This window comes from Hipposideros armiger, unplaced genomic scaffold, assembly GCF_001890085.2.
Source record: "Hipposideros armiger isolate ML-2016 unplaced genomic scaffold, ASM189008v1 scaffold_345, whole genome shotgun sequence".
Lineage (NCBI taxonomy): Eukaryota > Metazoa > Chordata > Mammalia > Chiroptera > Hipposideridae > Hipposideros > Hipposideros armiger.
The window spans coordinates 109,652-125,293 of NW_017731695.1; the positions used below are offsets into that span (position 1 = coordinate 109,652).

General features: G+C 37.6%; 1 protein-coding gene across 2 annotated transcripts in view; it reads right to left on the minus strand.

Annotated features, from left to right (window-relative positions):
• ZRANB3 (zinc finger RANBP2-type containing 3) overlaps positions 1-15,642 on the minus strand; it is a 181,989-nt gene that overhangs the window by 13,998 nt on the left and 152,349 nt on the right. For both annotated transcript variants that reach the window (XM_019661339.1, XM_019661340.1), the window contains exons 13-15: positions 8,936-9,314; positions 5,762-5,950; positions 2,090-2,181 (exon numbers count right to left, since the gene is read on the minus strand). In XM_019661339.1, the coding sequence (XP_019516884.1) occupies positions 2,090-2,181; positions 5,762-5,950; positions 8,936-9,314 (660 nt within the window). The remainder of the gene's footprint in view (positions 1-2,089; positions 2,182-5,761; positions 5,951-8,935; positions 9,315-15,642) is intronic.

A 15,642-nucleotide genomic window follows, 5' to 3' on the forward strand; every position in this document is an offset into this window, starting at 1 on the left:
ATACTGTTAATATTACATAGAATGTTTAATATCTGTTACTGCTCTTTCTTGTAAGGGGTGTTCTTTTAGGCAGTGAACTGGATTTTTATCCAAATTTCTACCTCAAAATTTTACTTCACCTCTTTTAAGGTAAAAAGGGAAGAGTTTATCTCAACTCTTTCAGGAGCTGTGAAAAGAGACCTGTTAACACTTCACCTGCTTAGTGTCTTGTGTTTAGAAAATTAACTGAATAACATTTTATTGGAAAGGGACATGTAAGCATTTAGACTAGTGATAAAAATGCACTTGAAACTATTAGAGAGATGCAACAATGTGAGGTGGCCCGTGTGACACAGGCTGGGTGGCAGAGCCAGGAGAGGGGTCAGCGAGCCTGTCACTGTGTTTGTCTTGGCAGTTGGCACACTCTACCCCCTACCAGGAGTATGAGGTTTCTCTCCTGTCTCCACCCCACGGGAAAAACACTGATGAGATGATTTAGGATACAGAACTTTCACTGTACAGAGCAAAACATTGAAAGAGTTTAAGAGCTTCTGAATTCCTGTGCTGTGCCCTGCCTGGTGTCTGACCTTGGGCTTCTTGACTGTCAAGCCCACCTGGGGACCAGTTCTGTTACTCTTGTGTGATGGTCTGAGAAACAGAGCCTGGCGCTTTCTCCACATGGACCTGAGGGGCTCTGGCACTTTGATCTGCCTCTAGATAAGCAGAGTGCTCGTCCCAAATCTAGAGAGTCCACACGGGGGGCTGGGGTCCGAGCCTGTCACAGGAGCACTGGTGACTGCCTGGACTCCTTGGTGTCCCTCTCTTGGCTGTGGTTGCATGACAGAGACTGTGGACCTATAATGGAGGCTGCTTGGGGTTGGCTGTAGTCACGAGCCTAGCCATCTCTTAATCTTCTAGCAATCTCTTCTAATCTTCGGTTAGAACTGAAAATTACTTCATGGTGTACCATCTATCTATATCTATATTTGGTGTAGCAGAAAACATGGAACTGAGTTTGGGCAGCTCCAACATGTTATCTTTAAAAAGATATTCTTTCAATAGGACAGCCCAAGAGTCTAAAAAGTTATAAATATTGTTTTATTATAAAGGTTAGAAATTTTAAACTGTAGACCAAACAGAAGTATTCATAATCTCAGCAAATTTTTCCTCCAATAGTCACACTAGTTTACCTAGGCCAAAGATTCTCACATGGTCCCTGGAATCCTTTCAGGGGGTCTACAAAATCGAAAGTGTTTCTGTAATGACAGTGAGACATTATTTGCCTTTTTCACTCTCATTCTGTCATGACTGTACAGTGAAGTTTTCCATGCACAGGTAGATCTGAGTATCCCACTGTCTTTTATTAAGACTTTAGAGAAAATGGCTAAAAATGTAAATATTTACTAAACATTATTTTTGTTTGGGAAAATGTAATTATTTTTCATAAGACATACAATTGATATAAATATAGATTTACATTAGTGCTACTCTTAAATAAATTAATAAATATTTTTAAGTGTTTCCATTTTAATTTCAAGTACAGTAAATCTCAATAGACCCGCATATCAAAAAGTTTGTTGGGGTCCTCACTAAATTCTAGGAGGTCCTGACGCTAAAACGTTTGAACACCGCTAACCTGGGCTCTGGCAGGGATCGGAGCAATCTTGTCATTACATCTTCACAGAGTTTAACGAATGTGATGGACATGAGGCTGCTGCTGCTGCTGCTACAAATGCCAGTGCAGAAGCTCACATTTAGTGAGCGATCATCAGGCACTGTGCTAAGTGCTTTCATTTTATCTGTGCAACAACCCCTCTCCCCATTTTACAGCTGAGGAAACGGAGGCACCGGACAGTTAGGTAATGTATCCAAGATTCCACAGTTCGAAACAGATCTGAGCTGAGCGAGCCACTGTGGCCCTGGAGTCTATACCTTAACAATATGCTGGTTTGCCTCTCTTTGGTTTAACATGGGAATGTGAGAATTAGTTTTAAGGAAAAAAGGAACTAAATGCCAAAGTCTTTGTTAACAAAGTTACATATCTCCACTGAGGCATGAAGAAAGGAAGCCTTTTGCATGTTTCAAGCTATGGAATATGCACGATGCTTACCTTAGTATACAGGTGAATCCGGTCAGTATTCTTACTCGCACGAAACATTAGGGTATCATACACGGGCAGGGTGTCTGAACTCTCCAACTGTCCTAATAAAGAGGATAAAAGAGAACCTGAAGGCTGCTCCATCCAGAATAGCTTATTTTAATCCTCTGAGGGTCGGAATGATGAAATAGCTCTACCAAATACAGAGGGTGCCAAATGTATACACATTTTAAGAAAGGAAAAAAACTGTATTAAAATTGTAATACGCAATATATATTGACAACGAAAGATAAATACAAGTCATGTGTATACATTTTTTTGGCACCCCCAAAATGGCATCCCTGGTATATCAACGTATTTGACAAAGAACATGTGTCTAGGCTTGAAATAAAACTATTATGGGAGGCCACCTAAGAGCACCTTGGTTTATATGGGTGCCAGCTGCTTTGTACTTTTGCTAACTTCCCCCCCTAAAAAAAGAAGCAATGTAGAATTAGCTGAAAAGATACAAGTTAGGTATAAAAGACAGTTTCCTGCCACCAAGAGTTAAGGAGCCTAGACTCTCGACTTTTGCTAGAATGAGGGCCATTCTGATCATCAGCAGCAATACCTATGTCGGGGCTACTACCAGCCCGATTCCCTAGGGCTTGCTGCCTCACATTCACAAAAGGAAACAAGTGGATGAGCTTTTTTCTGATAATCTATTTACTCCTTTCTCAGTTCCACTGACCAATATATTCTGCAGGAAAGATAGGGTTATTATCAACACAGATCTAAGTAAAAATTACAGTTAACACTTACCAAGTACTTCCAATGTACCAGACACTGGTCTAAGTACATATATTAACACCTCTCGAAATTAAGTGGTACAGTATACAGAGGAGGAAACTGAGGCATAGTAACTTGCCCAAGGCCACGCCGATAATAAGAGGACTTACGCCCAGTAATCTGGCTCCAGTGTCTGGGCTCTTCACCTCTGCCACAGGTCTTCAATCAATGCCCTTTTAAAGTATTTCCCCAAATCTAGACATCTATGATTTGTTTGCCATTCTACATGGCAATGTCATCGTATTTTTATTTTTCTAATCAAGACGTTGGTCACTTTACAAACTTGGTTTGTGGGGTTACTCCCATATTTTACAAATTCAAAAAAAGTACACTTCCCCCACACTTTAACATCTCTGAAATTGGCATGACTTACAGTCAATAATTGTGGCATTTTAAAATCATTGTTGGCCAGGTGGCAGTTGTGAAATAGTTGTCATTGCCAGACCATGCATGAGCTTAGTCATACCAGAGTACTGTCGTTACTTCAGTAGTACACTTGAGGTATGTGTGTTGTTGTTACTACATGTGTTGAGTTTAGTTATATTTAAAATGTCTTCAAAATGTTTCACTATGATTTGGTATTGGAATAACAAGTTATGTATACCAAAAAAATAAATAAAAATAAACAAACTTGGATACAGAGCTAGAGAGCATAAATTTCATATAAAGAAGCAAATATGTATCACTGGAGGAATAGCCAAAACTTTTTAGATTTTTGCAAAGGAATAATCAAGTGCTTCATGGGACCTAAGAAAAGGAGATCCCTGCATGTGAAGGGAGCTGTCTTACATTTGGATACTGAGATGTGCAAACAGGGTACCTATTACATGTCAAGCAAAGCAACTGAAGGCAGGAGAAACTGCCAAACTCCTCAGAACAAATGAAAGAAATGTCAGAGCACCAGAGGGTGCCATGACCTGGTCTGGGCTATTATTAAGATATTGTGTCCTATTTTAATTGGCAGAGTTTTCCTCTTTCTTAAGGTACATAAAATAAGTGCATCTCATAACTACTGTGTCTTCAGATTTGAAGTACTATGGTTGGTGCACTAATGTGTAAAGATTAGAAGTTATTTTTTTATAGAAAGCATTATAGGAACAATTCCAACATCAGCTGATATTCTTGGTAGGTAGTAGTTATACTGGGGAACACATTTCTCTTTTCACTGTTTTCATGAAGTATAATTTAATGGTTCGAGAGTACAAATGATGTCTTCTGAAGATACAGCCATCCTTCCAGAATTCCAAAACTACAGTTCCAGCATAGTACGTACCACTCTAATTCTAAAAGAGCATAGGTTGGTAGAATAAATATTTTAACATAGTGGCCTCCTCTGTCTTCATTTTGTTTGTTTTTCATGGAAATCATGTTAGTGGCAGATGTGAAGCTTGTATGGAGTTCTCAGCTCAGTGATCTGAGCAGTCAAAAAAGGGAAAAGGGCATACACAGGTATATCAGAAATGCCAGCATTGTCTGGGTGGCTGAGGCCTATGCAGATGTCACTAGCGGAATAGAATTTCCAAAAGTGTAGTGATTTGTGAAGAGTATTTGTAAGTAAAACTAATACACGACTTGATCAAGGGACTAACTGACAATGAACAAGCCAGTATTTCCCGGCTATAGATGGAGAGACTCATAGCCCAGTGATGACAATCGCCAGCTGCTGGTTCCAAGTCTGACGTTTAGCGCACTGAGCTGTATGCTGTCCTACAAGAGCTTGATCAGCACTTGAGGGATTATCTCAGTGGGACAAGGAAACTACAGATACGGGTATTCCCCACCTGCTTCTAAACTGTCTACTTAAAGTCTGTAAAAATGAACAGACTGAAACGGGATCCATTCCAAGACATTCTTTGGGAAGACCTTGAGGAATCAGAGGAAAGGCAGGCTGAGGGAAGAAACAGGAGGATGCCCTGAGCGCAGACATTCCGAAAGAAACCTTTTATTTTAAAACTAGGACTCTGACTCCAAATTCTATCTGTATTTAAAAGCAACTAATTTAGAAGAAAAACTTCAATAGTCTATCCCAACAATTTTTGGGTTGTTATAATGAGAACATTCCTCTGTGGGTTACTATAGTCACTGACTAAGAAAGAAAATAATCCCAAAGTCCTCGCCATCTCTTGCCAGCTGGCCCATGAAGACAGTAATGTCTGACATATAGGCTGGCATTTGCCACCCATCACAGCTATAAATAATGAATGGCATCAACCAAAAAGTAAATAAATCCAAAACGCTGCTTGGTTGGCTCCAAGTGCAGTCATGATTCATCTAGCCTTTTCAAAAATTAAAGTATAATTAATATACATATTATATTAGTCTCAGGTGTGCAACACCTTTTCCCAACATTTATATACTTAAAAAAGAAATCATTTGATTCATACAGTCTTGAAATTACGTTCCTTAAAACATTTTCTTAAAAAAAAAAAAACCCAAAATTTAAAATATGCCAATTCATTGTAAACATTTAAAAGAAATTTATGTGTAAAGGATTAATGAGCTGCTAATTGGCTGTTAATAATCTGTTGGTCTTACTATTCGGTCCAAAAGAGCCTCCCAAATAGCCAAACCAACCCCTCCCTGTGTGAATGGGCCAGGCTTGGATGGGGCTGGCCACAGCGTGGGCAGCAGTGCTGCTATGTACTGGATCTGTTCTCTGTGAGACATCTGAATGCCAACAGCTCTACTCTTCCAGCCACCTGCTGTTTAAATAGGTGGTTAGAAATGGCCGTTATTTTTAATATAAATGGGACTACAAGGAACCCAGACCAGGTACTCATCACAAATCTACTAGCACTATTATGTGTCGAAGCACATGGCTATTATCTGGACACTGGAGATGGGAGCAAGACTTACCGTCATCTGGCTGGGGTGTGAGTCCATCTTGCCCCTCAATTTTGGATATTTCTGCCTTGCTCTCAGCCGATGGTTCAGGTTCTGACGGTGCAAGGACTTGTTTTCCAGAACTCGTAGTCCCCACTTTTTGGGACGTGTCTTCCTCATTTTTCTCATTTTTGTTTTTATCCTGGGTATAGTTGAGGCTATCTAGTTGTAGAATTATAAAAATCAAACAAATAATGTACACATAAATTTAGATGAACTCATTATTTACTCTAAGCCCAGTTTAAAAAGGAAAAAAAAAAGTTACAGTTAGGTCTTCAAAAAAATAAAAATGTCAACAGTATTTGCTCATTCTTTGGAAACATTTATTGGGAGTCACCAAGTGCCAGCTACTACTCTAGATGCTGGAGCAGAAGCAAAGAACAAGACAGGGAAGTTTCTGTTTTCTGGAGATTCTATTCTAGGTTGCAGAGATAGATAATAAACAGTAAAGAAACAAAACAGATATATAAATAAGTAAAGTCTTTTCAGATCAAGAGAATGAGACAGGGTTTTATGAGTAAGCTAGTGGGGCAGGGGGAGCAAAGGTCACGGGGGCAAAACTCTGGGAGGAATTCCATTTGAGCTGAGATCTGTTCATGAATCTAGGAGGCCTGGCCCCAGGGTTTGTATTCTTGATTAGATTGTAAATGTAACTGGAAGCCATAGAGGGTTTTAGCAAAGGAATATGTTGATCTAAGTTTTTAAAGAATCACTCGCTGCTATATAGAGAGGAGCCACAAGGCGGAATGAATAGTAGGGAGGCTACTGAGGTCTCAGAAAGAGAAAATGGTGGTTTCCAGTGGGATAGTAGCAATAAAGATAAAGTGGCTAGAATCAACATATATTTTGAAGGTTACACCAGCAGAACTTGATGGATCAAGTATGAGAGGAGAGAAAGAAATCAAGAATGCTGCCTATGGGGGTGGCTGGGTGGCTCAGTTGGTTAGAGCATGAGCTTTGAGCAACAGGGTTGCTGGTTCGATTCCCACATGGGCCAGTGTGCCCTCTGCAGCTAGACTGAAGACAACTTGAGCTGAGCTGCTGGTGGGAGGCCAGATGGCTCAGTTGGTTAGAGTATGCTCCTAACAACAAGATTGTTGGTTCAATTCCTGCATGGGATGGTGGGCTGCACCCTCCACAACTGGATTGAAGGACAATGACTTGACTTGGAGCTGATGGCTCCTGGGAAAAACACACTATTCCCCAATAAAGTTAAAATTAAAAAAAAAAGAAAAGAATGCTGCCTAGGTTTTTAGTATGATGTGGGGAGGATAGGAGAAGAGAAGATTTGGGTATTTATTGGTGGTGAATCAAGAATTCCATTTTGGACATGTTAAGCATCCAGGTGGAGACGTTATGTAGACCATTGAATATATCCAGTTTGAATACAAGTGAGAGATACAAGCCTGGGAATATGAGCTATAAGATGTCAAGTATAAACTATAGATGTTAAGAAAAAAGCACAAGAGAAGTGTTACATATTGACAAATATCAGTGTTCAATGTATATATACTATACCAAATTTTATCTAATGTATTAGAGCTTGCATTAGCAACTTTTATAGGATTGTAATATCCTAATATTGTTCCTTTAATTTTTTGGATTCCACCGTTTCCTCAAAGTGCTACATGGCAGGCATTGACTTAAAAAGTTAGATGGATTAGAATTAATTCTGCTTTCCAATACTTTTGAAGTGCATCCAAATCAAGGTTGGAAATCACTATGCCAAACTGTAGTAATATTAATCTAATAATTATAACTTTTATATACAGTAATATCACTCTTACTTAGAATGTATATTTCTCTTTAATCAGACTGTTTCATATTCACGACAGGTGTTTTGTTTTTCTTTAGGTTGCTTGAAAATTTGCTTATTAAATCACGGGTCTAGATACTTTCATTGTTGCTCTTGGTATCACAAAGAAATATCGAACTATAAAACCCTATTAAAGTATAATTTTTGTTGCTAAATTGCTCAAATTGTATAGTTAATGTGAATTGAATATCATTTTATAGTCATGAAATACTTGATTTTTATTGCCTGGAGCAGTTGGAAATTGAGTGAGATAATACAAATTGTGAGAGAGTACATGGAATAAGCTTGTTTCTCCAATTTAGTTCATAGACAACAGGTGTCCATGTTACAAATAGAACCACCCAGATGGCAGACTTGTCAGTTTGGTAGGAACACCCAGAATTGAAAGAGGAAAGACTCTGCTACCGATTACATTTTCTTTCAAATCAAAGCTAAGACAGAGAGAAGCAAGGCAGGCAGGCAGGCACTGTAGTATCAGAGCTTATATCTTAGTTGAGTTGTTAATATCAATGCTCTGAAGAATTCACATGTGACAGAAAAGTAGATGTGTACAATTACTACAATGGATAAAATCAGATGAATTCTTCCAGTTTCCCAAACTGTCACCTTGGCATTGTGAATTACCATGAAAATGGTCTCTAAAATTGGAGAATTGGAAACAAAAGGAATACTAATGATTTTTTTTCTTAAGACAATAACCACTGCAAAAACAAAACATCAGAAAAATGGCATCTTCTGCTATAAAAACATACTCTAAAGTATGTTTATGAATTTTACTTTTTAAAATAGCATGTTTTAAAAAAGGATAAACTTATAAAACATATATCAAATTGGCTCTTAAGAGGTCTATAGATACATTTTTATGATTTGTCGTGCAAGAACCATGGCACAGTGTGTATTTTACTAGGCAAGAAGCTACACTGGATTATATTGCTATGTGAACAAAAATAATCCTTAATTTCTTTAAAAACAAGTATTATCTACAGAGTAAAGAAAACAGCAGGTCTATGACTACAAGGCATATTTGCTGCCATAGCAACAGAGCTTCTATTCCTGCCCACTGAATTAAACATCCTGCTGGCATTAATCAGAAATGTCCATTTGTGCCAAATTAATGCCATGTCACAGACGCTGAGGGATATACATTCTTGACAGAACTGGGAGCTTTTCACATTCCATAAGGGGATAAATTCACTTCACTATGTAAAGTTCTGACTCTAGCTTAAAAGCTTAAGTCAGCGATGAGTCACACTAAATCCTGATCACAGCAATCATCTCTAAAAGCACAGGTTATGTGAAGATACCACTGCCAGCCCCCTCTGTGTACTCACCTGCACTGCCTTGAGGATTCTCACACATTTCACAGTAAGGTAACACTGGGTTATTGATATAGGTGCAGAAACCACACTGCCAGCCCTTTCCAGGAAGGGGTGGGCTGGATGCCTGGGCTAGAGCTGTGGTTGGCCTGGGCATCTCCTGTGGGGGACTGCAGCAGTCATCGGTAGTAATGGACTTCAATCTTTTAGCTTCAGGTTCAAAACTGTTTTCATAATCAATGGTATCTCTTGTAGATGTTTTTGCAGGGTCCACAGCCACTATAGTATTTTTCTCCTGGAATATCCTTGAATTATCACAGGAAGTCACCAAGGGACTTTTCTTAGGTTTTTGTAAAAAGAATGATCGAATATCATGCTGTTTTTCTTTTTCAAACTAGGAAAAACAAACAGTTATCAAGTTAAGAAGCAATCTAACATGGTCTTCCTAAATAAAACAACTTAACAAACTGTTTTCATTAACCATATCTTTTATCTTTTGAATACCTTGTTGGGAAATGAATTCAATTATGCTATGACTCTCCAAATATACAAGAAGAAGAATACCATCAACATATCCATATACCTCCTCTGTCTGACATTGATTTGCACTTACAGTGTGCCAAGCACTTTACATATATTAACTCATTTAATTCTTATGCCAGCTCTGTGAGGCAGGCTCTATTATTCTTCCCATATTTCAGATGAGGACATGAAAGCTTTCGCAAAGTTAGATAACTTGGCTATAGAATGTATGTGATTATACTTCGATAGGTGATTGGATAAAGAAGTTGTGGTATATATACACAACGGAATACTATTCTGCCATAAGAAAAGATGAAATAGTGCCACTTGCAACAACATGGATCTTGAGAGTATTATGCTAAGTGAAATAAGTTGGACACAAAAAGTCGAGAACCATATGATTTTACTGATATGTGGGATATAAAACTGAAAGCAACAAAGGAACAAGACAAACAAATAAAGAAACAAAAACTCATAGACACAGACAATAGTTTAGTGGTTACCAGAGGGTAAGGGTGGGAGGTGGTAGATGAGGGTAAACGGGATCAAATATATGGTGATGGAAGGAGAACTGACTCTGGGTGGTGAGCACACAATGTGATATATAGATGATGTGTTACAGAACTGTACACCTGAAATCTATGTAACTTTACTAACATTGTCTCCCCAATAAACTTTAATTAAAAAAAAGAAGTTATGTAATTAAAATATACTTTATAAACTATCTGCTCTAGAGATAAGTCAGGGAGGTGACTGTGTGTTTTCATATTTCAGGGCAACCAAGAACCTAGAAAATGTTTTCACACCCAAACTATAAACACGGTGTTCATAAACAATGATTTTCATATTAAAATGTTTTTCTTGACGAGGGAGCATTCTTCAACATTAATTAAAACAGCTTCTTTAACAGATATATTTTAATAATTAGCTTGTTTTCAAGAAATATGTTTCTCTTTTCTAAGAAAAGCTACATCATTATCTTGTGTTTGTTGTTGTTTTTTAAAATCTTCTTTTCAATGTGTAAATCTCAATCTCCTAATTAGAGAAAGTAGGATACCTATCTCCACAACTGATTAGCCAGCAGTTAAGGTAAATTAAAGGAGTTAATTTTAGACAAGTCCTGCTAGGGCCTGAATACCATGGTGAACACACACTGTAACAGACTGCATTTCCAAAGATGGCTATACCATTTTTTTATCCCATTTCACATGTTCTTCTCATAATGTGACATCGACACACTGACATTTAGAGGTGGGGGTTTGTGTTCCTCTCACTTGAACCTAGGTAAACCTTTGTAACTGTCTCAATCAACAGAATGCTGTGTGACTTCTGAGGCTAGGTCATTGAAGGTAATATGGCTTCTATTTGACTGTTGGCATTCTGTCTCTCGCTCTTTCTGTCTCTTTATGTCTTGGGATGCTTGCCTTTGAAGCCTAACCATCATGTTGTAGGGAAGCCCAGGCAATGGAGAAACCAAGTGTGTATGTTCAAGTTGACAACCCCAGGAGGATCCCAGATGCCAGCATCAGTTGCCAGACGTGAGAGTGAATGAGCCTTCAGATGTTTCCAGATCCCAACCTTGGGGTCTTCTAGCAAAGGCCCCAGCCATGGTGGAGCAAAGACACATAATCTCCATTATACCCTGGTTGAATTCCTCACCTCCAGAAATCATAAGAAAGAACACATGACTATCGTTGTCTGAAGACATTAAGTTTTGGGGTAATTAGTTAGGCAGCAAAAGATAACAAGGACAGATACTGCAGATAATGATAGCAAAATACCAGATACTGTAAAGAGATATTTTACATAATAAATCTAATCCCCACCTCTTAGTACTGCATAAGAAAGAAAGATTTAGCAAATTCATAGAGACAGAAGGATTAGTGGTTACCAGGGGCTTGTGGGAAAGGTAAATGGGAATTATTACTACATGGTCTAGAGTCTGTTTGGGGTAATGAAAAACTTTGAAAATAATAGTGATGGTTGCACAACATTGTTAATGTAATATTAAGTGGCTTTACTACTGAATTCTATACCAAAAAATTACAAAATTTATTATTATATATATTCATAAAGTTTTAATTCCCCACTTCCCCCCCCTAATAAAAAGGAAGGGAGGGAAGGAGGGAGGAAGATTAGTCTGTTTCTCTATTGGTAAAATTAGAACATATATTTATAGAAAGAAAGCTCCCTCTCCCCCGCAATAATGTACGACTTTTATTTTATATGGCTGTTATTTATACACTCTCATATACTATAAAAAGTTATCTAGTTATGGAAGTTACAGAATTCAGATAAAAACATAAAGAATGAAATCATTAACCACAAGACAAAGTTTTTAAAACAATGCACAAGGGAAATTCTAAGCAAAAGGTGGAGAAAGCAGAGAGATTAGCAGATAATAGAGTTTGGAGTAAAAAAAAAGTAACAAAGAACGACAGTTAAACATTTAAAGAAAATGTTCCATTACATATACTAGGACAGCAATGAGGGCTTGCAAGATTTTGAAAATATTAGCAAATGATCAGCAAACATGAACAAATTCTCATAGCAATTTCTATTTAAAGGATGATGATTTCCTAACGGAGGTCAAATTTCTGAGTCCTTGCATGCCTGGAATGGGCCAATTTTACCCTAACCCTTAGTCAGTGGTTTCACTGGGCATATAGTTCTCAGATCTTTAAAGATATTGCCCTATTTTTTCAACATCTGATGATGTTGACAATGTTCTTTCATAGGCTACAAACTTTTTCTGTTTTAGAGGCTTTCAAGACCTGAAAAAAGTTTTTATACCTGGGTTTTAAAATTTCCCAGTGGTCTATACTTACATATCTATATCATCTCTATCTATATGCCTTCCGCTCAGCACCCAGGATACCTTAATTTTGAGTAGTATGGATTTTCTTTAGCTCTTGGACATTTCTATTATTCTTTGATAGTTTTTTCCTCTTTGTCTTCCTTTTCCCCTTCTCTGGAATTTCTGTTAGCAGAATGTAGGACCTAGACATTTATGTCTTTCATTCTCATTCTTTCTTTTGGTCTTTTTTCCCTCTAAACTCTTGGAGTTTTCCTCTATTTTATCTTTCAGCCCTTCTAGAGAATTATTTTATTTTGGCAATCATATTTTTAATGTCTAAAGGTTCCTTCTTGTTCCCTGTTCCTTTTTCATGGTATTCTGATTTTATCTATATTTGCAATATCATCTCAAATCTGATCTGAGGCCACTAATGTGAGTTTTTAGAAAGTTATCCTTAGGATCACTTTTTATATTAGTTTTTTGTTTTGGTTCACTTTTTTTATGCTACAGATTTCCTCCTCAAATGTCCAATGACCTCGGTTGTTCCTTCGTATATAAGAAGGAAGGAAGAGGAGAGCAGCCTGGGAAGTCAGGACACATGGGGCTTGTCACTAAGCAGATTTGATAGGACATCTGATTAAGCATGAGGGATGAGGAAGATGGAAGGGCCCAAAGTGATCCTCAGACTCTTAAATATATAACTTGTAACATTGGAGGGATGATATTTTCAGTTACTGTAACAGGGAACATAAATAAATGGGCTTATTAGAAAGCAAAAAATAAATAAGGAAGTAAGTTCATGTTTAGACATGTGTGAAACTGGTGGGTACCATGAAAGGGGGTTGGTTACAGAAAGCAGGTTAGGAATTCAAGAGAAAAAGACAACTGGATTTATCCAGCTGGGAACCACTGACATTATGGGACTGGATTTCATGATACATGGAGAGAGGAGGAAGTAAGGTGAAAGTCAAGGACAGAAAGCAGAGGAACAACATTAAGGGTGAAATGAGGAAGAGCTACCCAGGAAGGAAGCACAACAGGAACAGTAAGAAAGGTAGAAAATTCAGGAGAGCAGTAGCTTTAGTGCGTGTGTGTGTTTTGGTTTTCTATTCATTATACTCAGCACTCAGTGGGCACTTTCCATCAGAAAAACTCACATCCTTCAGTTCTGGGAAATTTTCTTATATTATTTTTCTTCCTCTGTTTTCTGTCTTCCTAATTTTTGGAACTCCTATTAGGCAAAAATCTTTTGAACCAGTTAGTCGATTTTCTTCCCTTTTTTTCTCACATTTTCCCCATCTCTATTTGTTCTACTTTCTGTGTGATTTCTTCCTTATCTTCCTTTTCACATGTTGAATAATTATTTTCTGGTATACAGGTTCAATTTCTCAGGACTTTTCCTTGTTCTCTGAATTTTCCTTCCTTATTCTTATTTCATGGGTGCAATATTTTCTTTACTTCTCTGTGAATATTAATGATAGGTTTCTTGGAGTTTTTTTGTTTGTTTGTTTTGGGTTTTTTTTTTAAGTTTTCTTCAGCTCATTACATCGTCTCTGCTTCTTTTGTATCCCTTTCTTGACTTACACACTTGTTTTAGTCTCTGCTTTTCATGTGATCGGCTTTCCTCCTTGCCCGGTGGCCTTTGCTGTCCATTCATATTTAAGAATAAGACACTAAAATGCTATTGGAAGTTTCATGTGGGGATCTTCACTGAAGGTCATCAGTTTGTCAGGGGATCCCTTTCAGCCTCCATTATCTTTTCTTGGTCCAGTCAGTTTCTCCAGAAACGGATCCTCCAATCTCCTGCCTGGAAGATACAATGCTGGCTACCCGTGACCTGGGAGGTGATCAGAAGTGTGCTAACGATGTCACTACTAATTAATATGCTTGTTTACAATTTACTGCCTTACCCTCCTTCCTCAACGGCCTCTCTTCCTAGACACGCTTTTTAAAAATTAAATTTATTGAGTAACATTGATTAACAACATTATATACGTTTCAGGTATACAATTCTATAATATATCATCTGCACATTGCATTGCGTGCTCACCACCCAAAGTCTAGTCTCCTTCCATCACCATATATTTGACCACCTTTACCATAGTCATCCTCCTCCCATTACCCTTCCCCTCTGTGAACTACCTACATGTCCTTCGAACGATGACTGGATAAAGTAGATGTACATATATATAATGGGATACTACTCAACCATAAAAAAGATGAAATATTGCCATTTGCAACAACATGGATGGATCTTGAGATTATCGTGCTAAATTAAATAAGTCAGACGGAAAAGGACAAGAACCCTATGATTTCACTCATATGTGGGATATGAAACAGAAAACAACAAAAGAACAAACAAAACAAACAAACCCATAGACATAGAAAACAATATAGTGCTTACCTAGATATACCTTTAAAGACATTTTCAAAGAAGAACAAATAAAACAGCTAAATAAATAAATAAATATAATATAAAATACAAAAAAATTAAATAAATAAAATATATATTAACAGGCCATAGTCACTTACACTGAATAATGTTTCAATAATATCAGAATATTTTGTCCCACTCTACATTTTAAAGAATTTGTTTCTTGAATATCATTTCTTTTTCTTTTTTTTTGTTTTTTAGCTGAGCCATCCTGCTACCTGTTGGCAGCTCAGTGGCTGCTCAGCTCGGGCTGGACTCGAACCACTGTTGCTCAGAGCTCAAACTCTTCAGTGAGCTCTTAACCAACTGAGCCACTCGGCCGGCCCAAGAATTTGTTTCTTTAAAAACACTTTAATCTCTCCATCTCCCCACCAGAAAATACTACAAAATTGTTTCAGATTTACTTATAAAAAAGCAATCCTCCCAATAATACAAAACAAAAACCTAAGAAATCTTTCAAAAAAATTCTGAGGGCTTTAAAATATAAGCTTCTATAGTTAAACTCTTTAATTAAGCTATTTTTAAAAGAACTTCTTTGACTATTTAAACAATGACTAATTTTAAAAAGTAGCATTGGAGAAATTCTCATTAAGTGCCAGAGGCAGGTTGAGAGTCCAGGTCGGCAGTGACTGACAGTAATCAGAAATTGATGTATACCTCTGCCACTTTGAGGGTTTACTTACAGGGTCCAGAAGCAATCAGTACAGGTACTATTTTGAAACCACAGCTGCTTGGGTAATATCAAATTGAGACTTGATCATGTAAAACTGAGAAAAAGAGTGGGTAGATGGAAAGGGAATCATTTCACATCATTTCAGGAACCAAAGGATACACTTAGAGTATAATTTTAGCAAAAGCAGAGGACAAGATTAATCAGTAGAAATGACTTTAGCTAATGTTATAAGGGCTAAATTAGACAATGATGAATGTCATTAGTGCCCTGGCCATGGGGCTGCCAGAAGCTGTGTG